Source organism: Pelophylax lessonae (assembly GCF_965119305.1).
Source record: "Pelophylax lessonae genome assembly, chromosome: 9".
Classification (NCBI taxonomy): domain Eukaryota; kingdom Metazoa; phylum Chordata; class Amphibia; order Anura; family Ranidae; genus Pelophylax; species Pelophylax lessonae.
In genome coordinates this window covers 268,616,926-268,643,782 of record NC_138776.1, presented here as the reverse complement: position 1 = coordinate 268,643,782, position 26,857 = coordinate 268,616,926, and the positions used below count along the sequence as shown (strand labels likewise).

The 26,857-nt window shown below is 45.5% G+C and overlaps 3 protein-coding genes across 3 annotated transcripts in view; all 3 read left to right on the top strand.

Moving 5' to 3' along the window:
• Positions 1 to 2,004, top strand: part of LOC309564016 (uncharacterized protein) — a gene marked incomplete at both ends in the record, with an annotated part of 41,382 nt that extends 39,378 nt beyond the window's left edge. The window contains one exon of the mRNA XM_082268640.1: positions 2,000 to 2,004. Within this exon, the coding sequence (XP_082124766.1) occupies positions 2,000 to 2,004 (5 nt within the window). The remainder of the gene's footprint in view (positions 1 to 1,999) is intronic.
• Positions 1 to 26,857, top strand: part of LOC309564458 (uncharacterized protein) — a 1,566,033-nt gene that overhangs the window by 882,226 nt on the left and 656,950 nt on the right. The gene's annotated exons all lie outside the window — the stretch shown is intronic.
• On the top strand, positions 12,266 to 25,062 carry LOC309564015 (uncharacterized protein; the record flags this gene model as incomplete). The annotated part of the gene is made up of 6 exons (XM_082268639.1): positions 12,266 to 12,338; positions 13,628 to 13,939; positions 14,174 to 14,341; positions 14,751 to 14,761; positions 14,863 to 15,292; positions 25,001 to 25,062. The coding sequence occupies exons 1-6, from the start codon at positions 12,275 to 12,277 to the stop codon at positions 25,060 to 25,062; spliced, it is 1,047 nt and encodes a 348-aa protein (XP_082124765.1). The 5' UTR covers positions 12,266 to 12,274.

The following is a 26,857-nucleotide window of genomic DNA, read 5'->3' as shown; positions in this document are numbered from 1 at the left end:
TGGTTCTTCTCTTCACAACAATAATTTTTCGGCGGTGGGTTCACAATCAGTACCCATTTTGGAGCACATCATGAAGATCAGTTTTATACACATTTATTTGGACTTTAATTCTTTGTACTTTTTCACTTAAATGACACGTCACGTTTATGGTGACGTGTTGTGTCACTATTTTGTTATATCACTTTTATTGGGATGTTTTCATGTTTATTTCCACAACGGGATTTTCATATTGATTTGGCATTTGACCATTTTATATATGAAATTCATACATGGTTTAAGGATCTATTATTGATTATTATAAAGATATATTTTAGTTGTTACTGAGAGACAGAAATTGTTCATTGGTCAAGGAACCCCTAGAAAGCTTTGGAGGAACCATGGCTGAGAAAGACTGGACTGAGCAGTAATATATTTCTCTCCCCCTTGGTGGGAGTGGAGATGACCCATCTATAAGGGTATACAGTACGTACACACACATCACAAGGCCGTGGTCACACTACGAAACTGCAGATCCTCCGAGCTCCACAAGGTGGTGATCTCATGTGTACCCAGACAGGAAGTCTCTATGGAAGACAGGAAGTGATGTCAGGTATAAATAGGAAGTTCCGGGTGAAAGGTGATTCGGGAGGAAGTAGAGAGGAGACGTTGCTGGATGTGGCAATCGAGGAGGTAATAAGATCTTATTTTCTATTTACACCCATCATGTCCGTCCTCTTCCTCCATAGTCACTGTGACCTCTTTTATCTCCAGAAGATGATGATACACACATATATAGTGCGGAAACGTAGATTAACCCCTTCAGGGTCAGAACATTTCCCCACTTACGAGGCGGAAACATTCTCTTCATGTTGGAGATGTGTCACCTTTCCCACCAATCACCTTCATACCTTATCAGTCTAAACGGATTATAGCACTTTTTCTTAGTCCTGGGTATTTTAGGAGGTTATTTAAGAGGGAATTGGAATATGTATGTCTTTATTTTATTAGATTATATAAGATTCAAATAGGAAGAAAGAGGAGAAAAGGTATAAATGTCCTAAAAACTAATTTTTCCATAATAATCCCAATCTCAGATATTCCTCCTATAATGTCGTCAGTAAAGTCTCTGAAGTACACAGAGATCACAGGAATATGATGTGTCCTGGCAAAGCCCAAGGACACAGTTCATCTTTCAGTTTTGGAGAGGTGGGACGCACCCGGGAGAAATGATTCTGTGTATGGAAACCCCACACAACGCCCCACACAGCTCCTCCTCCCAGTGTCTTCCAATCAGAGTCAGAGAATCCTATGACACCACACTGACCTCACAGCTTCTCCTCCCAATGTCCCTCCAACCAGTGTCAGAGAATCCTTTGACATCACACTGATCTCACAGCTCCTCCTCTCAATGTCCCTCTCACTAATAGAGCAACACTGTTGCTCCTGCATTGTGTGTAACAACACCAGAATTTCTTGCAACAGGCTTTGAACCTACAGAGTGAGGGGGTGAGGGGCGCTATGTATTTAATGCTAGGGTTCTCTTCCTGTGATATCTGTAGATGATATGACCATCACATTGCCTCCACCTCCCTCCCTGATAGCATAGAGAAATATAAGGAAGATTCTAGAAGTCTCCAGAGAGATAATTGAGCTGCTGACAGGAGAGGTGAGCGGTGGTGGGAAGGACGTCATGATGGAGAATCAGCCGCCCCTCACATCACCGGGTAAGAGGAGACTTTATTGTAAAGGAGAGAGCAGTACGGAGGCTCCACCTAGATCCCCCATCATCTGATAAACACATAGAAACAATGTATTCAGTCAGTGTGTGTGTGTTTCCTACAGATGGATCCAGTAATGGGAACCCACCAGAGAGATGTCCCCGTCCTCTGTATTCCCGGGATTCAACACAGGAAGATCACACCATCCCCCACCATCATCAGGTAGATGAGGAACAATCACTGATAGTTATAATTTATACACAAGGTTGTTTCTCATAATAAATTCTTTATTATATGTTTAGAGTGAAAACCTGAAGGATTATAATATTGATGTTAAAGAGGAGAATGAAAAGTATGGAGTGATCGAGGAGTTTTCTGAAAAATATAACGATCTCCACAAGAGGCTGATGGAGTCACCTAGTAACAGAGAATGTCCCAGTCCTCTGTATTCCCGGGATTCCACACAGGAAGGTCACACCATCCCTCACCATCATCAGGTAGAGGAGTAACAATTGTGGGTAGTTATGATTTATATACAAACATGTTTGTTACAATGAATGTTTTATAATATATTCAGAGTGGAAACCTCGGGGATGATAATATTGTTGTTAAAGAAGAGTATAAAGAGGAGGATGAGGAGTATGGAGTGAAGGAGGAACTTTCAGATGGACATAAGAATATGATGGAGCCACCTGGTAATTGGAACCCACCAGAGATATGTCCCCGTCCTCTGTATTCCCGGGATTCCACACAAGAAAGTCACACCATCCCTCAATGTTACAAGGTTGGTGGGACGAAGCTTATAAAACACAAACTCATGGAGACGATGTGTGGATTTCTTAAGTGATGTCACAATAATAAAGCTTATATCTTCCAGATGATATTCTCTCTCATTTTCTTGGTTTAGAGTGGAGATCCAATCGATATAGAATTTGAGGTTAAAGCAGACGACGAAGAGACGTATGTGAGGGATGATCAGCAGTCTATGGAGGAGGATGGAATAACGGGGACATTTATAGAGGAGGACACTCCTACAGAGATCAGCACAGGTGGGTCATTAACACTAAATACATTCCTCCACCCATACTGCTCACTGATTGGTCCAGAGAAGGATGGGGACTGGGTGACATCAGCCTGTAATCCCCTGGTCACTTTCCTGAGCTGTGTTCCCCGTCCTGTATTCCTGTATTTCTCTTGGATAATCTTCCTTCTCTGTGCTGCAGACACAATTTATGTCTCTAGACTGAATTTATGGAGATTCTGGGGTTCAGCTGGCAGTAAAATGCTGATTTTCACCATTGACGTTGCTTGATCTAGACACCTGGGGTATGTACCTTGGGTCTTCTGCCCCATGCCCGGGTCTAGCAAAATCTCTGACAGAACAATTCTCCCGGGGTTACTTGCTCTGTTATTTGCTGGCTGTGCCGGGTGGAGGGATATGTCTGTATAGTCTCACACCCAAGTCACTGAGTGCAGTCTCAGGAGATGGGAGGCAGCGGTGTGGGACCTCTGAAACTGATTACGGAACACGAATATTATGAGTCCTGACCCCTACACTATATACTATATATATATGTTGGAAGAAGACAAAGGGCGCCAGGTCACAATATAGTATGAGAAATATGACAATTTATTGTAGTGACTTACATGTACAAACGATCCAAAATACAGCCAGTAAACCATGAACAACGGTACTCACAATGGGACACATCCGGGATGATCAGATCCGGGGACCTGCTGAACGATCCTGTGCTGTGTGGCAGTGTCTATGATACAGGTGCCGGTTGCTGCTGTAGGTGGCGCAGGCTCCCTGGATGGGCAGCCTTGCAGATGTCTGTGTACAGCGGAGTCGATGAAAGCAGTGACCCGGAACCGGAAGTGATGTCAGCGACCTGTCAGTTCCTCTACGGAGTCTGACAGGAACCAGAGAGCTGGATAGAGTGTGGAGGGCGGGCCGCAACGTCGTTTCGGAGGTCCTCATCCTTCATCAGGCCTCCACACTCTATCCAGCTCTCTGGTTCCTGTCAGACTCCGTGGAGGAACTGACAGGTCGCTGACATCACTTCCGGTTCGGGGTCACTGCTTTCATCGACCCCGCTGTACACAGACATCTGCAAGGCTGCCCATCCAGGGAGCCTGCGCCACCTACAGCAGCAACCGCCACCTGTATCATAGACACTGCCGCACAGCACAGGATCGTTCAGCAGGTCCCCGGGTTTGATCATCCCGGATGTTTCCCATTGCGAGTACCGTTGTTCATGGTTTACTGGCTGTATTTTGGATCGTTTGTACATGTAAGTCACTACAATAAATTGTCATATTTCTCATACTATATTGTGACCTGGCGCCCTTTGTCTTCTTCCTTTTTTTCTATATGCCTGGAGGGTCCCTCACCTCCCGAGGAGCTGCCTGCACTCTATATGCCACATACACCTTGATTTGGACTCCATGACCATCCACTACAAGGAATCATCTACACTGTGATTTTTTTCCGGACTGTGGAAGGACTTCGTTCATAGATGAGGTTTTTGCACTCCCATCTTTGACTTGTTTATTATATATACATTTTTCCCCCCCTCTTCCTTTAGAATTTTTTGCCTTGCCATTTTATATGTTTATATATGCTTGTGTGTGTTTTTTGCACATATGGTCTATGCATTTTACCTTCCACTGTGAGTCAGTGAGCGCTGACTTACTGACTTAGGTCAGTTTTTTGTTTATATACTCTATGTTGTACATTACATACTCCTGACCCCTGCACTATCTACTCTATGTTGTACATTACATACTCCTGACCCCTGCACTACATGTTGTACATTACATACTCCTGACTTCTGCTCTCTCCCCTCTACCCACTGCTGTATATACACATAATATGGATTCTCTTTTGTTACACCCATTTCCTACCAGCTGGACATTTTATATCTGATGATCTGATTGGAGGACAGACTTTTACATGGTTATAATAATGTGATAACATCCTCCAACTTTGGAACCTTAAACAGAAAGTGATAATGAGGGAGGAGTCAGTAACCCAATGATGGTGGTCTTCAGGATTAGTCCAGTCTTCATCTTGGTTGTTCTCCCCCCCATCCTCACTCTCTGACCTCTGGTGGGACTCAGCCCCGCTGTTATTCATGACTTAATCATGGACTAAATAAGGAAGTGCGGGACTTCTTGTGTTGGGAAGATGGCAATGAGTGTTAGAGGGGGAGGGGACACTCATCCTATAATCCCCTCATCACTGTCACTCCTATAAAAGACAGTTCTCGTTGTTTCCTCACTCTCTGACTAAGGTCCATGAAGCTGCCCTAATGTGGGCGGAGTCCTGGTTTAGGGGAACCAATCTGCTGATGCCTAGTAATAATCTTTGTATTTCTATTTTAGTAGATGGACGGGAGATGAGGAAAACCTCAGAGGATTGTCTCACTTTGTCTCCAGACTGTAAAGTAGAAGATGAGGACATCACACAGTATAGTCCAGGAGAAAACCCGGCTACCTCAAATGTCCATCCGGCACCACACAGTGTAGATGGACCATCGTATTCCTCTTATCCTGAGAAACCTCAGACTGTGAGGAACAGTGCCGGACCACCGTATTCCTCTTATCCTGAGGAACCTCAGACTGTGAGGTACAGTGCCGGACCATCGTATTCCTCTTATCCCGAGGAACCTCAGACTGTGAGGGACAGTGCCGGACCACCGTATTCCTCTTATCCTGAGGAACCTCAGACTGTGAGGGACGGTGCCGGACCATCGTATTCCTCTTATCCTGAGGAACCTCAGACTGTGAGGGGCGGTGCCGTCCTTCCAACAAATAAGAAGTTTTCCTGTGCTGAGTGCGGGATGTTTTTCCATACTGAATTCAGTTTTTATGTTCATAAACAATATCACACAGGTGAGAAGCCGTATTCTTGTCCTAAATGCGGGAAATGTTTTTCAGTAAAGGCCCAACTTTCCCGGCATCAGAGATCTCACACAGGTGAAAAGCAGTATTCGTGCCCTGAGTGCGGGAAATGTTTTTCAGTAAAGTTCCATCTTTCCGTACATCAGAGATTGCACACAGGGGAGAAACGACATTTCTGCCCTGAGTGCGGGAAATGTTTTTCAGCAAAGTACAAACTTTCCCAACATCACAGATCTCACACAGGCGAAAAACCTTATTCCTGCCCTGAGTGTGGGAAATGTTTTTCAATAAAGTCCAGTCTTTCCATACATCAGAGATCTCACACAGGCGAGAAGCCGTATTCCTGCCTTGAGTGTGGGAAATGTTTTTCAATAAAGTCCAGTCTTTCCATACATCAGAGATTGCACACAGGGGAGAAACGATATTCCTGCCATGAGTGCGGGAAATGTTTTTCAGTAAAGGCCAAACTTTCCCAACATCAGAGATCTCACACAGGCGAGAAGCCGTATTCCTGCCCTGAGTGTGGGAAATGTTTTTCAGTAAGGTCCAATCTTTCCCAACATCAGAGATCTCACACAGGTGAGAAGCCATATTCTTGTCCTGAGTGCTGGAAACGTTTTTCACAGAAGTCCAATCTTACCATGCATCAGAGAGTGCACACAAGGAGGAAGCCGTATTCCTGTGTTGTGTGTGGGAAATGTTTTATATTTAAATCACATTTAATTTTACATCAGAGGATTCACACGGAGGAAAATCCCTATTCCTGTCCTAAATTCAGGAAACGTTTTTCAGAGAAGGCCTCTTTATCCAGTCATCGGAGATGGCACAGGGTTTTGAAGCAGTATTCCTGTCATAGATGCGATAAATGTTTTCAAAGTAAGTCTGATCTTGAATCACATGTGAGATTGCAATCGGAGGTAGATCCACTTTCCTCTTCTGATTGGAGGAAGTGTAACCCACAGAAGTCCTCTGTTTACAGTCATCTAAAGTTGGGCACGGAGGAGAATGAACTTTCCTGGTCTGACTGACGGAATTGTTCCTCACTGAAGTCCGATCTTTCCAGACATCAGAGATCTCACACGAGGGAGAAGCCATATTCCTGTCCTGAGCGAGGGAAATGTTCCTCACTGAAGTCCAATCTTTCCACACATCAGAGATCTCACACGGGGGAGAAGCCATATTCCTGTCCTGAGTGAGGGAATTGTTCCTCACTGAAGTCCAATCTTTCCACACATCAGAGATCTCACACGGGGGAGAAGCCATATTCCTGTCCTGAGTGAGGGAATTGTTCCTCACTGAAGTCCTGTATTCCTGTACATCAGGGGTCCCACACAACCCTGGAGGTGTATTAGTGCCTTAAATGCGGGAAATGTGGACGTGTGGGGAAGAACCACACCCTGATATACACCTCCGATATACTCCATGGCTGATCTTAATCGTGTAAGAAACACTTCATAAGGAGATTTGAGATCACCAAAGACATGGACGAAGTATTGTCCCGTGTTGGCCATTGATAGCAGGAGAAAAATAAAAAATGGAGTCCTTACCTTTCATTGACTGAGTGCATTTTGTGGTGAAAGCTTTCACAAACGCGTAGAGATCGATTTGTGAAAAATTTGTTCAAGGGGTTGTGAGCATGAGTGCCATCTAATGGTATAAATGTGGTATTGTAGTATTTCTGATACATTATAACCACTAGATGGAGCTGACCATCATAGGAAATCACTGTGTAAATCACCGGGGAATATTTGTCATTCATCTAACAATATTTATTTTTTATAGACAGGCCCTTTGTTTCCTCTGTCAGGTATGGATTGGTTTAAAACTCGCAAACATATATTTCCTGAAAGCAAAGCCCCTAGAAAATAAAATGGTGGTAGTTCCAATTTTTTTTTAGATGATAGCGCAATTCTTTATTAAAAGGTAAACATTAGTTACCAGACACCCCCTTACATCAGAGTTCCACTTTACATCAAAGTCTGCAGTGCTCCCCCTTAAATCGGAGTCCCCCTAGTTCTCCCTTACATCTGTGTCCCCTGACTTCTCCCGTATATCAGAGTCTGCAGGGTTCATTCTTGCATCAGAGTCTGCAGCATTTCCACTTACACTGTAAGGGGGAGCTCTGCAGACAGTGTAATGGAACTCTGCAGATTCAGATCCAAAGGGGAACTCTGCTGATTCAGATGTAAAGGGGAACGCTGTGGATTCATATTAAAGTAGAACTTTATGGATTCAGATGTAAAAGGGAATGCTGTGGATTCAGATTAAAGGGGAATGCTGTGGATTCAGATGTAAAGGGGGGGGGGACTTGTAATTAACTCCATATGATTAGAAATGTTATTTAATCACAAAATATATGTATAGTGTATACTAAAAAAACAAAATAGCCGTGTGCCGCTGAATTATTCGGGTTTGGCTTGAAGAAAAGGTGGCAACCCTTCCCCAACAGTACTGAGCCTTACCCTTCAAGCCATAGGCATGTGTAATAAGCTGACAGATCCACTCTGCAATGGTCATCTTTGAAGCTACCTGACGTTTGGAAGGATGAAAAATGAATTTGACTACCTGAGCACTGCAGACATCTTCAAATAAATAAACCTCGACAACCCAAACCACATCTAAGGTGTGCCAAGCTTTCTCTGCCGGTGACTGAGGACTAGTAGAAAATGAAGGGAGGACAATATCCTGATTCAAATAACTCCAAAACCATCTTCAACGGGAAAGACAGATGAGGACGCAGCACCAGTATGTTATGGTGGAGAGTTAAAATGAGCTCCTTACAGGAAAGTGCTGCTGAGTTTGACACTCTTCTTGCCGACGTGATTTCCACCAAAAAAGAGACCATCTTCTAAATCAACAGGGCTAACTGAATCTCACTAATTGGTTCAAAGGGTGGTTTTTGCAAGACAGATGAGATCACATTCAAGTCTCATGGACACAGGGGGGACTTAACAGGTGGAACCATATGGGTTAGCCCATGAATAAAACTACATATCAATGAATGAGAAGCAATTGGTTTCTGGGGAGAAAAAAAAACTGCCAGAGCCGATGTCGGGCCTTTAATGGTACTTAAGGCCAAATACATTTCCACCCCCTATTGGAGGAAAACCAAAATGCATCCAATCATGTATTTCCAGGGTTGAAACTTCTTGATTTTACATGAGGACACATAACTCCTCCAAGTCCTGTTACACATCTTTCTGGAGGGAGGTTTTCTGGCCTTCAGTAATGTAGATATGATCGTACCAGAGACTTTTAAATCCTTCAGCTCCTTGGTTTACTAGGAACCTTTTCTCTAAGATGGTTATTAAGGCAAGGTGAAAACAATATGGTCGTTCCTCACACCACCCTCCAAACAACTCTCTTTATGCTGGGATATTCCTTGTCTGCCTTCAGTAGAAGGATTCAGTAGAGGATGAGCAACAATACTCTGAGACAAAGATAGATTCTTCTCCAGCAAACGCTCAGTGTATGGATCATCAAAAAAAGGAAACCAAAAGCCTCCACATAGTGTAAAACCATACAATGAAGATATTTATTAAAAGTTCAGAACACTTACAATTCAGATATCAAGAAAGCGCTTTCATAGGTCGACCCCTTAGGCGTATCCCAAACTGAGTCCACTTGTTCTGGTAAGCCTCTCTGTCGGTGGTGGTTCTTCTCTTCACAACAATCATTTTTTGGCCGTGGGTTCACAATCAGTACCCATTTTGGAGCACATTTTTGAAGATCAATTTTATACACATTTATTTGGACTTTAATTCTTTGTACTTTTTCACTTAAATGACACGTCACGTTTACGGTGACGTGTTGTGTCACTATTTTGTTATATCACTTTTATTGGAATGTTTTCATGTTTATTTCCACAACGGATTTTCATATTGATTTAGCATTTGACCATTTTATATATGAAATTCGTACATGGTTTAAAGATCTATTATTGATTATTATATAGATATATTTTAGTTGTTACTGAGAGACAGAAATTGTTCATTAGTCAAGGAACCCATAGAAAGCTTTGGAGGAACCCTGGCTGAGAATGACTGGACTGAGCAGTAATATATTTCTCTCCCCCTTGGTGAGAGTGGAGATGACCCCATCTATAAGGATATACAGTACATACACACACAGCACAAGGCCGTGGTCACACTACGAAACGTTTCTCGGGGCTCCAGATCCTCTGAGCTCCACAAGGTGGTGATCTCATGTGTACCCAGACAGGAAGTCTCTATGGAAGACAGGAAGTGATGTCAGGTATAAATAGGAAGTTCCGGGTGAAAGGTGATTCGGGAGGAAGTAGAGAGGAGACGTTGCTGGATGTGGCAATCGAGGAGGTAATAAGATCTTATTTTCTATTTAAACCCATCATGTCCGTTCTCTTCCTCCATAGTCACTGTGACCTCTTTTATTTCCAGCAGATGATGATAGACACATATATAGTGCGGAAATGTAGATTAACCCCTTAAGGTTCAGAACATTTCCCCACTTACGAGGCCAGAACATTCTCTTCATGTTGGAGATGTGTCACCTTTCCCACCAATCACCTTCATACCTTATCAGTCTAAACGGATTATACCACTTTTTCTTAGTCCTGGGTATTTTAGGAGGTTATTTAAGAGGGAATTGGAATATGTATGTCTTTATTTTATAAGATTCAAATAGGAAGAAAGAGGGAAAGGGGTCATTTGTAATAAATTTCCTAACAACTAATTTTTTCCGTAATGATCCCAGTCTCAGATATTCATCCTAAAATGTGATCAGTAATGTCTCAGAAGTAAACAGAGATCACAGGAATATGATGTGTCCTGGCAAAGCCCAAAGACAAAGTTCATCTTTCAGTTTAGGAGAGGTGGGACGCACCTGGAAGAAATAACTCTGTGTACGTAAACCCCACACAACGCCCCACACTGCTCCTCCCAGTATCCTCCAACCAGAGTCAGAGAATCCTATGACATCACACTGACCTCACAGCTCCTCCTCCCAGTATCCTCCAACCAGAGTCAGAGAATCCTATGACATCACACTGATCTCACAGCTCCTCCTCTAAATGTCCTTCTCACTAATAAAGCAAGACTGTAGCTCCTGTGTTGTGTGTAATAAAACCAGAATTGCTTGCAACAGGCTTTGAACAAACAGAGTGAGGGGGCTATGTGGGTAAATTATATCCCAGTGGGGTTTTAATAAAATGTAGACCTGACCAGTGAGGTGAGGAGGATTCTGGGAATGTCTTTTGATTTTACTATTTGTATTTAATACTAGGGTTCTCCTCCTGTGATATCTGGAGATGATATGACCATCACATTGCCTCCACCTCCCTCCCTGAAAAAATAGAGAAATATAAAGAAGATTCTAGAAGTCTCCAGAGAGATGATCGAATTGCTGACAGGAGAGGTGAGCGGTGCTGGGAAGGACATCATGATGGAGAATCAGCCGCCCCTCACATCACCGGGTAAGAGGAGATTTTATTGTAAAGGAGAGAGCAGTACGGAGGCTCCACCTAGACCCCCCATCATCTGATAAACACATAGAAACAATGTATTCAGTCAGTGTGTGTGTTTCCTACAGATGGATCCAGTAATGGGAACCCACCAGAGAGATGTCCCCGTCCTTTGTATTCACGGGATTCCACACAGGAAGGTCACACCATCCCTCACCATCATCAGGTAGATGAGGAACAATCACTGATAGTTATAATTTATACACAAGGTTGTTTCTCATAATAAATTCTTTATTATATGTTTAGAGTGAAAACCTGAAGGATTATAATATTGATGTTAAAGAGGAGGATGAAAAGCATGGAGTGATCGAGAAGTTTTCTGAAAAATATAACGATCTCCACAAGAAGATGATGGAGTCACCTAGTAACAGAGAATGTCCCTGTCCTCTGTATTCCCGGGATTCCACACAGGAAGATCACACCATCCCTCACCATCATCAGGTAGAGGAGTAACAATTATGGGTAGTTATGATTTATATACAAATGTGTTTATTACAATGAATGTTTTATTATATATTCAGAGTGGGAACCTCGGGGATGATAATATTGTTGTTAAAGAAGAATATAAAGAGGAGGATGAGGAGTATGGAGTGAAGGAGGAACTTTCAGATGGACACAAGAATATGATGGAGCCACCTGGTAATTGGAACCCACCAGAGAGATGTCCCCGTCCTCTGTATTCCCGGGATTCCACACAGGAAGGTCACACCATCCCTCACCAATATCAGGTAGATGAGGAACAATCACTGATAGTATCATTAGGATCTGTACATTATCTGCATTGTTACCATTGATGTCATTTGTATTATATATTCAGAGTGGAAACCTGAGAGATTCTGAAGTTGAGGTTAAAGAAGAGATAAAAGAGGAGGATGAGTCATCCAGCTACAGGAGCCCACCAGAGAGATGTCCCCGTCCTCTGTATTCCCGGGATTCCACACAGGAAGGTCACACCATCCCTCAGTGTTACAAGGTTGGTGAGACGGGGCTTATAAAACACAAACTCATGGAGACGATGTGTGGATTTCTTAAGTGATGTCACAATAATAAAGCTTATATTTTACAGATGATATTTTCTCTCAATTTCTTGGTTTAGAGTGGAGATCCAATCGATATAGAATTTGAGGTTAAAGCAGAAGAAGAAGAGACGTATGTGAGGGATGATCAGCAGTCTATGGAGGAGGATGGAATAACGGGGACATTTATAGAGGAGGACACTCCTACAGAGATCAGCACAGGTGGGTCATTAACACTAAATACATTCCTCCACCCATACTGCTTACTGATTGGTTCCAGAGTAGGGCGGGGACTGGGTGATATCAGCCTGTAATACCCTGGTCACTTTCCTGAGCTGTGTTCCCTGTCCTGTATTTCTCTCGGATAATCTTCCTTCTCTGTGCTGCAGACACAATTTATGTTTCTAGACTGGATTTATTGAGATTCTGGGGTTCAGCTGGCAGCAAAATGTTGGTTTTTTACCATAGACGTTGCTTGACCGAGACACCTGGGGTATGTACCTTGGATCTTCTGCCCCATGCCCCGGTCTAGCAAGTTCTCTGGCAGAACAATTCTCCCGGGGTTACTTGCTCTGTTATTTGATGGCTGTGCCGGGTGGAGGGATATGTCTGTATAGTCTCATACCCAAGTCAATGAGTGGGAGATGTGAGGCAGCGGTGTGGGACCTCTGCAGCTGATTACTGAACACAAATATTATGAGTCCTGACCCCTGCACTATATACTCTATGTTGTACATTACATACTCCTGACCCCTGCACTATATACTCTATGTTGTACATTACATAGTCCTGACCCCTGCACTATGTACTCTATGTTGTACATTACATACTCCTGACCCCTGCACTATATACTCTATGTTGTACATTACATACTCCTGACTTCTGCTCTCTCCCCTCTACCCACTGCTATATATACACATAATATGGATTCTCTTTTGTTACTCCCATTTCCTACCAGCTGGACATTTTATATCTGATGATCTGATTGGAGGACAGACTTTTACATGGTGATAATAATGTGATAACATCCTCCAACTATGGAACCTTAAACAGAAAGTGATAATGAGGGAGGAGTCAGTAACCCAATGATGGTGGTCTTCAGGATCAGTCCAGTCTTCATCTTGGTTGTTCTCCCCCCATCCTCACTCTCTGACCTCTGGTGGGGCTCAGCCCCGCTGCTATTCATGACTAAATCATGGACTAAATAAGGAAGTGCGGGACTTCTTGTGTTGGGAAGATGGCAATGAGTGATAGAGGGGGAGGGGACACTTGTCCTATAATCCCCTCATCACTGTCACTCCTATAAAAGACAGTTCTCGTTGTTTCTTCACTCTCTAAGGTCCATAAATAAAGAAATGAACTGGTAAGAGATCAGAGGACCCATTTACTAGTTACCTTGAGGGGGGAATTGTAAGATCCTCAGAGACAAAGCTGTCTGATGTGGGCGGAGTCCTGGTTTAGGGGAACCAATCTGCTGATGTCTAGTAATAATCTTTGTATTTCTATTTTAGTAGATGGACGGGAGATGAGGAAAACCTCAGAGGATTGTCTCACTTTGTCTCCAGACTGTAAAGTAGAAGATGAGGACATCACACAGTATAGTCCAGGAGAAAACCCGGCTACCTCAAATGTCCATCCAGCACCACACAGTGTAGATGGACCATCGTATTCCTCTTATCCTGAGGAACCTCAGACTGTGAGGGGTGGTGCGTTCCTTCCAACAAATAAGAGGTTTTCCTGTGCTGAGTGCGGGATGTGTTTCCGTACTGAATTTAGATTTAATGTTCATAAAAGGTATCACACAGGCGAGAAGCCGTATTCTTGTGCTGAATGCGGGAATTGTTTTTTAAATAAAACCAATCTTTCCATACATCAGAGATCTCACACAGGTGAGAAGCCGTATTCGTGCCCTGAGTGCGAGAAATGTTTTTCAGTAAAGTCCAATCTTTCCATACATCAGAGATTTCACACAGGTGAGAAGCCGTATTCGTGCCCTGAGTGCGGGAAATGTTTTTCAATAAAGTCCCATCTTTCCATACATCAGAGATTGCACACAGGGGAGAAACGATATTCCTGCCCTGAGTGCGGGAAATGTTTTTCAGTAAAGGCCCAACTTTCCCGACATCAGAGATCTCACACAGGTGAGAAGCCGTATTCCTGCCCTGAGTGCGGGAAATGTTTTTCACTAAAGTACCACCTTTCCCGACATCAGAGATCTCACACAGGTGAGAAGCCATATTCCTGCCTTGAGTGCGGGAAATGTTTTTCAGTAAAGGCCCACCTTTCCCGACATCAGAGATCTCACAAAGGTGAGAAGCCGTATTCCTGCCTTGAGTGCGGGAAATGTTTTTCAGTAAAGTCCAATCTTTCCATACATCAGAGATTTCACACAGGTGAGAAGCCGTATTTGTGCCCTGAGTGTGGGAAAGGTTTTCCAGTAAAGTACCATCTTTCCAAGCATCAGAGTTTGCACACAGGGGAGAAACGGTATTCCTGCCCTGAGTGCGGGAAATGTTTTTTATTAAAGGCCCAACTTTCCCGACATCAGAGATCTCACACAGGCAAGAAGCCGTATTCCTGCCCTGAGTGCGAGAAATGTTTTTCACTAAAGTACCAACTTTCCCGACATCAAAGATCTCACACAGGCGAGAAGCCGTATTCCTGCCCTGAGTGTGGGAAATGTTTTTCAATAAAGTCCAATCTTTCCAAACATCAGAGATTGCACACAGGGGAGAAACGATATTCCTGCCCTGAGTGCGGGAAATTTTTTTTATTAAAGGCCCAACTTTCCCGGCATCAGAGATCTCACACAGGCGAGAAGCCGTATTCCTGCCCTGAGTGCGGGAAATGTTTTTCACAAAAGTACCAACTTTCCCGACATCAAAGATCTCACACAGGCGAGAAGCCGTATTCCTGCCCTGAGTGTGGGAAATGTTTTTCAATCAAGTCCAGTCTTTCCATACATCAGAAATTGCACACAGGGGAGAAACGATATTCCTGCCCTGAGTGCGGGAAATGTTTTTCAGTTAAGGCCCAACTTTCCCAACATCAGAGATCTCACACAGGCGAAAAGCCTTATTTCTGCCCTGAGTGTGGAAAATGTTTTTCAGTAAAGTCCAAACTTACCATGCATCAGAGATCGCACACAAGGGAGAAGCCGTATTCTTGTGTTGAGTGTGGGAAATGTTTTATATTTAAATCACATTTAATTTTACATCAGAGGATTCACACGGAGGAAAAGCCGTATTCCTGTCCTAAATGCGGGAAATTTTTTCAAAGTAAGTCGGATTTTGAATCACATGTGAGATTGCAATCGGAGGTAGATCCACTTTCCTCTTCTGATTGGAGGAAGTGTAACCCACAGAAGTCCTCTGTTTACAGTCATCTGAAGTTGGGCACGGAGGAGAATGAACTTTCCTGGTCTGACTGACGGAATTGTTCCTCACTGAAGTCCGATCTTTACAGACATCAGAGATCTCACACGGGGGAGAAGCCATATTCCTGTCCTGAATGAGGGAATTGTTCCTCACTGAAGTCCTGTCTTCCTGTACCTCAGAGGTCCCACACAACCCTGGAGGTGTATTAGTGCCATAAATGCGGGAAATGTCTACTATTTGAATGTTGGTGGACATGTGGAAAAGAAGCACCCCCTGATATACACCTCAGATATACTCCATGGCTGATCTTTATCATGTAAGAAACACTTCATAAGGAGATCACAGATAACCAAAGACATGGATGAAGTGTTGTCCCGTGTTGGCCATTGATAGCAGGAGAAAAATAAAAATGGAGTCCTTACCTTTCTTTGGCTGAGTGCATTTTGTGATGAAAGCTTTTACAAACACGTAGAGATCGATTTGTGAAAAATTTGTTCAACGGGTTGTGAGCATCAGTGCCATCTAATGGTATAAATGTGGTATTGTCGTATTTCTGATACATTATAACCACTAGATGGAGCTGACCATCATAGGAAATCACTGTGTAAATCTCTGGGGAATATTTGTCACATTCATCTAACAATATTTATTTTTTATAGACAGGCCCTTTGTTTCCTCTGTCAGGTATGGATTAGTTAAAACCCACAAACATATATTTCCTAAAAGCAAAGCCCCTGGAAAATAAAATTGTGGTAGTTCCAATTTTTTTTTTTATTAGATGATAGCGCAATGCTTTATTAAAGGTAAATATTAGTTACCAGACACCCCCTTACATCAGAGTTCCCCTTTACACCAGAGTCTGCAGCACTCCCCCTTAAATCAGAGTCCCCCTAGTTCTCCCTTACATCTGTGTCCCCTGACTTCTCCCGTATATCAGAGTCTGCAGGGTTCATTCTTGCATCAGAATCTGCAGAATTTCCACTTACACTGTAAGGGGGAGCTCTGCAGACAGTGTAATGGAACTCTGCAGATTCAGATCCAAAGGGGAACCCTGCTGATTCAGATGTAAAGGGGAACGCTGTGGATTCAGATTAAAGTAGAACTCTGTGGATTCAGATGTAAAGGGGGAACTTTATGGATTCAGATGTAAAGGGGAATGCTGTGGATTCAAATTATAGGGGAACTCTGTGGATTCAGATCCAAAGGGGAACTCTGCTGATTCAGATGTAAAGGGGGAACTTTATGGATTCAGATGTAAAGGGGAACTCTGTGGATTCAGATGTAAAGGGCGAACTTTATGGATTCAGATGTAAAGGGGAACTCTGTGGATTCAGATGTAAAGGGGGAACTTTATGGATTCAGATGTAAAGGGGAACTCTGTGGATTCAGATGTAAAGGGGGAACTTTATGGATTCAGATTATAGGGGACCTCTGTGGATTCAGATGTAAAGGGGGAACTTTATGGATTCAGATGTAAAGGGGAACGCTTTGGATTCAGATTAAATGGGAATTCTGTGGATTCAGATGTAAAGGGAAACGCTGTGGATTCAGATTTAAAGGGGGAACTCTGTGGATTCATATATAAAGGAAACTCTGCAGATTCTGATGTAAAGGGGGGTGGGGACTTGTAATTAACTCCATATGATTAGAAATGTTATTTAATCACAAAATATATGTATAGTGTATACTAAAAAAACAATAGCCGTGTGCCGCTGAATTATTCGGGTTTGGCTTAAAGGGTGGCAACCCTTCCCCAACAGTACTGAGCCTTACCCTTCAAGCCATAGGCATGTGTAGTAAGCTGACAGATCCACTCTGCAATGGTCAACTTTGAAGCTACCTGACGTTTGGCAGGATGAAAAATGAATTTGACTACCTGAGCACTGCAGACATCTTCAAATAAATAAACCTCAACAACCCAAACCACATCTAATGTGTGCCAAGCTTTCTCTGCCGGTGACTGAGGACTAGTAGAAAATGAAGGGAGGACAATATCCTGATTCAAATAACTACAAAACCATCTTCAATGGGAAAGACAGATGAGGATGCAGCACCAGTATGTTATGGTGGAGAGTTATAATGAGCTCCTCTCTGGAAAGTGCTGCTGATTTTGACACTCTTCTTGCCGACGTGATTTCCACCACAAAAGAAAACACCTTCTAAATCAACAGGGCTAACTGAATCTCTCTAATTGGTTCAAAGGGTGGTTTTTGCAAGACAGATGAGATCACATTCAAGTCTCATGGACACAGGGGGGACTTAACAGGTGGAACCATATGGGTTAGCCCATGAATAAAAGTACATATCAATGAATGAGAAGCAATTGGTTTCTGGGGAGAAAAAAAAAACTGCCAGACACTATCGCATGAGTCAACCCATTAGGCGCATCCCAAACTGAGTCCACTTGTTCCGGTAAGCCTTTCTGTTTGTCGGTGGTGGTTCTTCTCTTCACAACAATAATTTTTGGCGATGGGTTCACAATCAGTACCCATTTTGGAGCACATTTTGTAGATCAGTTTTATACACATTTATTTGGACTTTAATTCTTTGTACTTTTTCACTTAAATGTCACGTCACGTTCATGGTGACGTGTTGTGTCACTATTTTGTTATATCACTTTTATTGGAATGTTTTCATGTTTATTTCCACAACGGGATTTTCATATTGATTTGGCATTTGACCATTTTATATATGAAATTCATACATGGTTTAAGGATTTATTATTGATTATTATAAAGATATATTTTAGTTGTTACTGAGAGACAGAAATTGTTCATTGGTCAAGGAACCCCTAGAAAGCTTTGGAGGAACCCTGGCTGAGAAAGATTGGACTGAGCAGTAATATATTTCTCTCCCCCTTGGTGGGAGTGGAGATGACCCATCTATAAGGATATACAGTACATACACACACATCACAAGGCCGTGGTCACACTACGAAACTGCAGATCCTCCGAGCTCCACGAGGTGGTGATCTCATGTGTACCCAGACAGGAAGTCTCTATGGAAGACAGGAAGTGATGTCAGGTACAAATAGGAAGTTCCGGGTAAAAGGTGATTCGGGAGGAGGTAGAGAGGAGACGTTGCTGGATGTGGCAATCGAGGAGGTAATAAGATCTTATTTTCTATTTACACCCATCATGTCCGTCCTCTTCCTCCATAGTCACTGTGACCTCTTTTATCTCCAGAAGATGATGATACACACATATATAGTGCGGAAACGTAGATTAACCCCTTCAGGGTCAGAACATTTCCCCACTTACGAGGCCGAAACATTCTCTTCATGTTGGAGATGTCCCTTTTCCCACCAATCACCTTCTCACCTTATCAGTCTAAACGGATTATAGCACTTTTTCTTAGTCCTGGGTATTTTAGGAGGTTATTTAAGAGGGAATTGGAATATGTATGTCTTTATTTTATTAGATTAGATAAGATTCAGGAAGAAAGAGGAGAAAAGGTATAAATGTCCTAAAAACTAATTTCTCTTACGTCCTCCGACAGTCGCCGCCTCTTCATATTCGTCACATATGGGGTATTAGACTTTGCTCCGAAGGAGTAGCTAGGCAACAGAATATGTTAACATTAAAGCTTTTAACATATCCCACCCTCAAGGGGTGGTCCCCTCAGTCAATACCCTCCTACTTCCTGCAACCATATCTCAGTTTTAATGTCTAGCTTGTCAGGAGTGGCTGGCTCTCTCTGTGCTGGGACTTTCTGTCCCAGACTCTTTCTTCTTTTTGAAATTTTGTTTGAGTTTTCTCTCTACCTTTACTTAGCTGTTATTTTTGTCAGCGTTAGTTAGTTTCTGATGAAGAGGATCATGCGGGCTGGGTCTCGGGCTGATCCCCCTGGTCGCAGGTCGTGGGTCAGTGCCTTCCCAGCCTGCCATCGAGCGTTCAGCCAGGTAACGCTCCTGGCACAGTGAACGACCCATCCCTGTTCGGTGCAGGGATGATTGGTGAGGTGGCTACCTCACTGGACGCTGTGCGGTTTCTTAACCCCCATTTTGTGCGTCTTGAATTGCGACTCTCCCTGCCTCATGTGCAGCGGCTTGTTCGCCTGTGCGGGTCCCCCACGCCACTGTGAGGTAAGTGTATCTATGTGGGGGCCTGTCTGTCTGGGGGGGTGTCAGTCTGGGACTGTGTAACCTGCCTCTATTCACACTGCTTGTCTCCCTATCTCTCGGCTGCATGCTGTGGGCTGCAAGGGGGGGGGGGGGAGCTGTGTGACACTGTGTGTGTCAGTCTGATCAGTGTGTGAAGCTGTGTGCTGTGCGGCATGTTTTTTTGGCATGTTTGGGCATATACAGCGATCGCTGCGGCGATCTGACATGTATTCTTATACAGGGATGTCATGTGTGCATTACTGCACTGTGGAGCGGCGGTTTCGGCGCCAAACGGCGCCATTTTGCCTACACTCGCTCCGGCCGCATGTTTTACATGCATGGCGGCCATTTTCTTGTAGCCTCCATAGGCTTTCATAGAGCGCCCTGGCAGCATCACTTCCTCTTTCCAGGAACACCGATCGAGGCAGCAGCAGCGGCGAGGGTCTCCTCAGGTTTTATCCTTCTGTTCTTGCTATCCATTGCCTGTGTTCAGTTTGCATATTCCCTGTGGGGGTCTCATTGTGCTTGAGTGTGGTGCGGTGGGCTGCGCTTGCCGCGCTTGCTTAAAGGGGCAGTTAACCCTTTATTGTACAGCATTACAGGGGCAATGGATTCTCAGGAGGGCAAATTTCCTACCGCCTTGGTGGAAAGCCAGGGGACCGCTGTTTCCCCCCCAGGGGGGGATTTAGCCACTATTGTGGCTGGCCTTGCTGCTCAGGTACAGATGCTGGTGGCTGCACAATCTACTAAAAGGCCCAGAGTTGCTCTTTCCTCTGATTCTGAGGGCGAAGGTGATGGGGCTGTTATGGCGGGGGCCTCCTTATCGGGGTCCCGCTCCTCCCTAGATCTAGTGGGGTCCGAGGTGGAGGCTGAGGTTGAGGGGGTTGATAATTCTCCCCCTGGCTCGCCTGAAGAGCTTGCAATCATGGATGAGTTGATTGCTTCCATAAAGCAAACGCTGCGTTTGCAGGATGAAGTGTGTCCCCCCGCCGCCTTGGCGGCTTATGGGACGCAGAGAAAACGCAGGACGCCGCAGGTTTTTCCCTGCAATGATGATTTTCAGCGCGCTGTTAAGGAACAATGGCGCAATCTGCGCAAACCTTTTGCTGTACCAAGTAGATTCAAGCTACGTTATCCTTTCTCCCCTTCCACTGATGAAAGGTGGTGTGTGCCTCCCCCAGTGGATCACGCAATTGCGGTTTTAAACAAAGCCACTACGATTCCTGCAGAGGATTCCCCTGTGTTCCGTGATGCCACGGATAGGAGATTGGAGTCTCTTGCCCGTCATACTTATTCTGTTACGGGTTCTATGCTTAAGGCTCTGTTTGCTTCTCTCATGGCGGCCCAGGCGATCGCAAGTTGGACGCAGATGCTTAGGCGCGTCCTAGTGGCCGATTCGGCCTCGCCGGCGACCCTGGATATGGTGGATCAAATCCACCAGGGTGTCATGTATCTGTGTGATGCGGACCTGGACCTGGTTCCGTTGGCTGCACGTGTGCACAGCGTGGCGGTGTTGTCTCGCCGCCTGGTTTGGTTAAAATGTTGGTCGGTGGACCAGTCCTCACGTAAGACCTTAGCCAATCTGCCTTATGATGGGTCTCGCCTTTTTGGGGAGTCCTTGGATGTGTTGATTAAGGGGATCACCGTGGGTAAGAGCACTCTCTTGCCCCATTTCCCCAAGGCTAAGGGGGCTTCTGGGAAGAAGCATGCTAATTTTCGGCCCCCTCAGGGGTCCTTTCGTGCCTTCCGGCCGCACTACAAGAGTAAGCCGTTCAAAGGTCAAGGCTCTCAGGAGAAGCCCTGGTCTGGGAAACAGAAGTCCGGTCAATCCGGATCTGCAGCCCATAACAGTTCGGCCTGAAGGGGCGCCCTCACCCAGTTTTGGGGTGGGGGGACGCTTGCTCGTTTTTCTTCAGCCCTGGTTGGCCCGTGTGCGGGACAGATGGGTTCAGGAAATCGTTCGGTCTGGTTACAAGATCGAGTTTCTCTCTCGGCCGGAGAGCAGATTTTTTCCCTCAAATCTTCAACTGTCTCCAGAGCGTTTGCGGGACCTGCACCTGGCGGTGCGGGACCTGAGGGCTCAGGGAGTGGTGGTTCCGGTGCCTCATCGGGACAGATTTCGGGGGTTTTATTCCAATCTGTTCACCGTGCCCAGAAAGGAGGGCAAGGTTCGTCCAATTCTGGACTTGAAGGCTCTGAACCGCTCTGTGCGGGTTCGCAAGTTCCGCATGGAATCCCTGCGGTCGGTGGTGGCTGCCCTGGTTCCGGGGGAATTCATGGCCTCCATCGATTTGAAGGATGCATATCTTCACATCCCCATTTTCGAGGGTCACCAGAGGTTCCTTCGATTTGCCGTTGCGGAGGATCACTACCAGTTCGTGGCGTTGCCTTTTGGTCTCGCCTCGGCTCCGCGGGTCTTCACCAAGGTGCTTGCACCGGTTCTGGCATTATTGAGGGCCCAGGGCATTTCTGTCCTGGGGTATCTGGACGACATTCTGGTTCGGTCTGCGACCAGCCAGGGTCTGGAGAAGGATCTGTCTGTCACGATGCAAACTCTACAGGAGTTTGGTTGGACGATAAATTTTCCAAAGTCGACACTGAGTCCGTCGGTTCGTCTTCCCTACCTGGGAATGATTCTGGACTCGGTGCAGGCGAAGGTCTTCCTGCCGGAAGACAAACTCAGAACTCTTCAGGAGGAAGTCAGGTCCCTCAGGGACGTTCCGCACTCGTCTCTGCGGACGTGCATGAGATGTCTGGGATTGATGGTCTCGGCCTTCGAGGCGATTCCCTTCGCCCAGTTTCACACGCGGGGTCTCCAAGCGGAGATCCTGTCCAGGTGGGACGGGCGGCCTCAATCTCTGGATCTTCAAATCTCGTTGAGTCATCGCACCAGAAGAAACCTTCTGTGGTGGCTCCAGTCCCCGTTGGTGTCCAGGGGCAAGTCGTTTCGTCCTGTCTCGTGGACGGTGATCACCACGGATGCCAGCCTGTCGGGATGGGGTGGTGTTCTGGGCGTTCTGTCCGCCCAGGGAACTTGGACGGAGGGGGAGTCCTCCCTTCCGATCAACATTCTGGAATTGCGTGCGATAAGTCTCTGTCTTCATCGCTGGACGGACCCGCTGCAGGGCTGCCCGGTTCGGGTGCAGACGGACAATGCCACGGCGGTGGCCTGCATCAACCACCAAGGGGGCACCAAGAGTGCCCGAGCGGCTCAAGAAGTGGCCGACATTCTGTCTTGGGCCGAGACTCATGTCCCGGCGATAATGTCGGTTCACATTCCAGGGGTGGAGAACTGGCAGGCGGACTATCTGAGTCGCCAGACCCTGGATCAGGGGGAATGGTCTCTCCACCCGGCTGTCTTCCAGATGTTGTGCGCGAAGTGGGGTCTTCCAGATGTGGACCTGTTCGCATCTCGTCTCAACAACAAGGTGAAAAGGTTCGTGGCAAGGGCGCGCGACCCTCGGGCAGACGCGTCGGACGCGTTAGTGGCCCCGTGGCATCAGTACAGGCTGATGTATGCGTTTCCACCGATTCAGTTGCTGTCCAGGTTCCTTCGCAGGTTACACTCGGAACGCAGCATGGTGATTCTGGTGGCACCGGACTGGCCTCGCCGGTCCTGGTACGCAGACCTCATGAATCTGGCGGTCGACGCCCCGTGGCGTCTGCCTCTTCGAGACGATCTACTGTCTCAAGGACTGATATACCATCCTGCTTTACAGTCGCTGGCTTTGACGGCCTGGCTGTTGAGACCGAGGTCCTGAAGGAGAAGGGTCTCTCTCCGGAGGTCGTTCATACTTTGATCAACGCGAGGAAGTCTTCCTCGGGGAAGGTTTATTACCGTACTTGGAAGGCCTATTTTGCCTGGTGTGAGTCCAGGGGGTTTTCACCCCGCACGTACTCGGTTTCCCGTGTGCTGTCTTTCCTTCAAACGGGAGTTGATCAGCGTTTGGCGCTGGCTACGATAAAGGGTCAGGTGTCTGCACTGGCCTTTCTGTTTCAACGTCCCGTGGCTTCCAACTCCTTGGTTGGCACCTTTGTTCAGGGTGTGCGGCATCTGGTTCCTCCTAGGAGGGATCCCTTGCCCCCTTGGGACTTGAATCTCGTTCTGTCTGTGTTGCAACGTGCTCCTTTTGAACAGATCAGGGAGATCTCGTTGTCTATGTTGTCCAAAAAGGTTGCCTTTTTGGTGGCGATCACTTCGGCTCGCAGAGTGTCGGAGCTGGCAGCTTTGTCCTGCAAGTCTCCGTACCTGGTTGTTCATTTGGATAAGGTGGTCTTGCGACCTAATCCTTCTTTTCTTCCGAAACGAGTTTCGGAATTCCATCTTAATGAGGATATTGTCTTACCTTCGCTGTGCGCGAAGCCTAAACATCCAAAGGAGGTGAGATTGCATTCTCTGGATGTTGTTCGGGCGATTAGGGTTTACCTTAAATCGACTGAGTCTTTTCGAAAGACGGACTCCTTGTTTGTTCTTCCAGAGGGTCCTCGGAAGGGCATGGCGGCTTCGGCCTCTACCATTGCCAAATGGATCAGGCAGACCATTGAACAGGCCTATGCCTTGCAGGGGAAGGTTCCCCCTGTGCCTGTGAAGGCGCACTCTACTAGATCTTTGAGTACGTCTTGGGCCTGTCGTCATGGGGCTTCTGTAGCCCAGGTGTGTGAGGCGGCGACCTGGTCGACCGTACACACGTTCACAAGATTCTACAAAGTAGATGTTCAGGCATCGGCGGATGCTTCCTTTGGCCGCAAGGTTCTTAGTGCGGCAATTTCCTAGGGTCCCTTGTTGGGGACCTCTGGCTGTTGGGATAAGTTTTACATTCCCTGGTTTTTTGTCTTTTCCTGGGTTGTTGCTCCTGTTGAGCACTTGTTTTTTCCTGTTGCCCAGCTGGTTTCCTTCCTTTGGTAAGGTTCCTTTCTTTGATGCGGAGACTGCGTTGCCTTTTCGGCGCGGATGCGTTTCCCACCCCTCATGTTTGCACTGCTTTGGGACGTCCCCATATGTGACGAATATGAAGAGGCGGCGACTGTCGGAGGACGTAAGAGAAAACGGAATTTTTGTAAAATCTTACCTGTAAAATTCCTTTCTCTGAGTCCTCCGACAGTCGCCGCCCCCGCCCCTCTTTTGGGGTTTGGTTGTATACTCTACTGCTATTCCACTAAAACTGAGATATGGTTGCAGGAAGTAGGAGGGTATTGACTGAGGGGACCACCCCTTGAGGGTGGGATATGTTAAAAGCTTTAATGTTAACATATTCTGTTGCCTAGCTACTCCTTCGGAGCAAAGTCTAATACCCCATATGTGACGAATATGAAGAGGCGGCGACTGTCGGAGGACTCAGAGAAAGGAATTTTACAGGTAAGATTTTACAAAAATTCAGTTTTTTCCATAATAATCCCAATCTCAGATATTCATCCTAAAATGTGGTCAGTAAAGTCTCTGAAGTACACAGAGATCACAGGAATATGATGTGTCCTGGCAAAGCCCAAGGACACAGTTCATCTTTCAGTTTAGGAGAGGTGGGACACACCCGGGAGAAATGATTCTGTGTATAGAAACCCCACACAATGCCCCACACAGCTCCTCCTCCCAGTGTCTTCCAATCAGAGTCAGAGAATCCTATGACACCACACTGACCTCACAGCTTCTCCTCCCAATGTCCCTCCAACCAGTGTCAGAGAATCCTTTGACATCACACTGATCTCCCAGCTCCTCTTCTAAATGTCCCTCTCACTAATAGAGCAACACTGTTGCTACTGCATTGTGTGTAACAACACCAGAATTGCTTGCAACAGGCTTTGAACCTACAGAGTGAGGGGGTGAGGGGCGCTATGTGGGTAAATTATATCCCAGTGGGGTTTCAATAAAATGGAGACCTGACCAGTGAGGTGAGGAGGATTCTGGGAATGTCATTTGATTTTATTATTTGTATTTAATGCTAGGGTTCTCCTCCTGTGATATCTGGAGATGATATGACCATCACATTGCCTCCACCTCCTTCCCTGATAGAATAGAGAAATACAAAGAAGATTCTAGAAGTCTCCAGAGAGATAATTGAGCTGCTGACAGGAGAGGTGAGCGGTGGTGGGAAGGACGTCATGATGGAGAATCAGCCGCCCCTCACATCACCGGGTAAGAGAAGTCTTTATTGTAAAGGAGAGAGCAGTACGGAGGATCCACCGAGATCCCCCATCATCTGATAAACACATAGAAACAATGTATTCAGTCAGTGTGTGTGTTTCCTACAGATGGATCCAGTAATGGGAACCCACCAGAGAGATGTCCCCGACCTCTGTATTCCCGGGATTCCACACAGGAAGGTCACACCATCCCTCACCATCATCAGGTAGATGAGGAACAATCACTGATAGTATCATTAGGATCTGTACATTATCTGCATTGTTACCATTGATGTCATTTTTATTATATATTCAGAGTGGAAACCTGAGAGATTCTAAAGTTGTTGTTAAAGACGAGAGAAAAGAAGGTAATGAGGAGGATGGGCGGATGAAAGAGATTCCAGAGATTCCAAAAGAACACATAGATCTGTACCAGGACACCATGGTGGAGTCATCCAGCTACAGAAACCCACCAGAGAGATGTCCCCGTCCTCTGTATTCCCGGGATTCCACACAGGAAGGTCACACCATCCCTCAATGTTATAAGGTTGGTTGGACGGAGAATCTAGAACACAGACTCATGGAGACGATGTGTGGATTTCTTATCTGATGACACAATAATAAAGATTATATTTTACAGATATTCTCTCTCATTTTCTTGGTTTAGAGTGGAGATCCAATTGATATAGAATCTGACGTTCCATCAGAAGAAGAAGAAGAGGATCTCTACAAGGACGTCATGATGGACAATCAGTCACCCCTCACATCACCGGGTAAGAGGAGACTTTATTGTAAAGGAGAGAGCAGTACGGAGGCTCCACCTAGTTCCCCCATCATCTGATAAACACATAGAAACAATGTATTCAGTCAGTGTGTGTGTTTCCTACAGATGGATCCAGTAATGGGAACCCACCAGAGAGATGTCCCCGTCCTCTGTATTCCCGGGATTCCACACAGGAAGGTCACACCATCCCTCACCATCATCAGGTAGATGAGGAACAATCACTGATAGTTATAATTTATACACAAGGTTGTTTCTCATAATAAATTCTTTATTATATTTTTAGAGTGAAAACTTGAAGGATTATAATATTGATGTTAAAGAGGAGAATGAAAAGCATGGAGTGATCGAGGAGTTTTCTGAA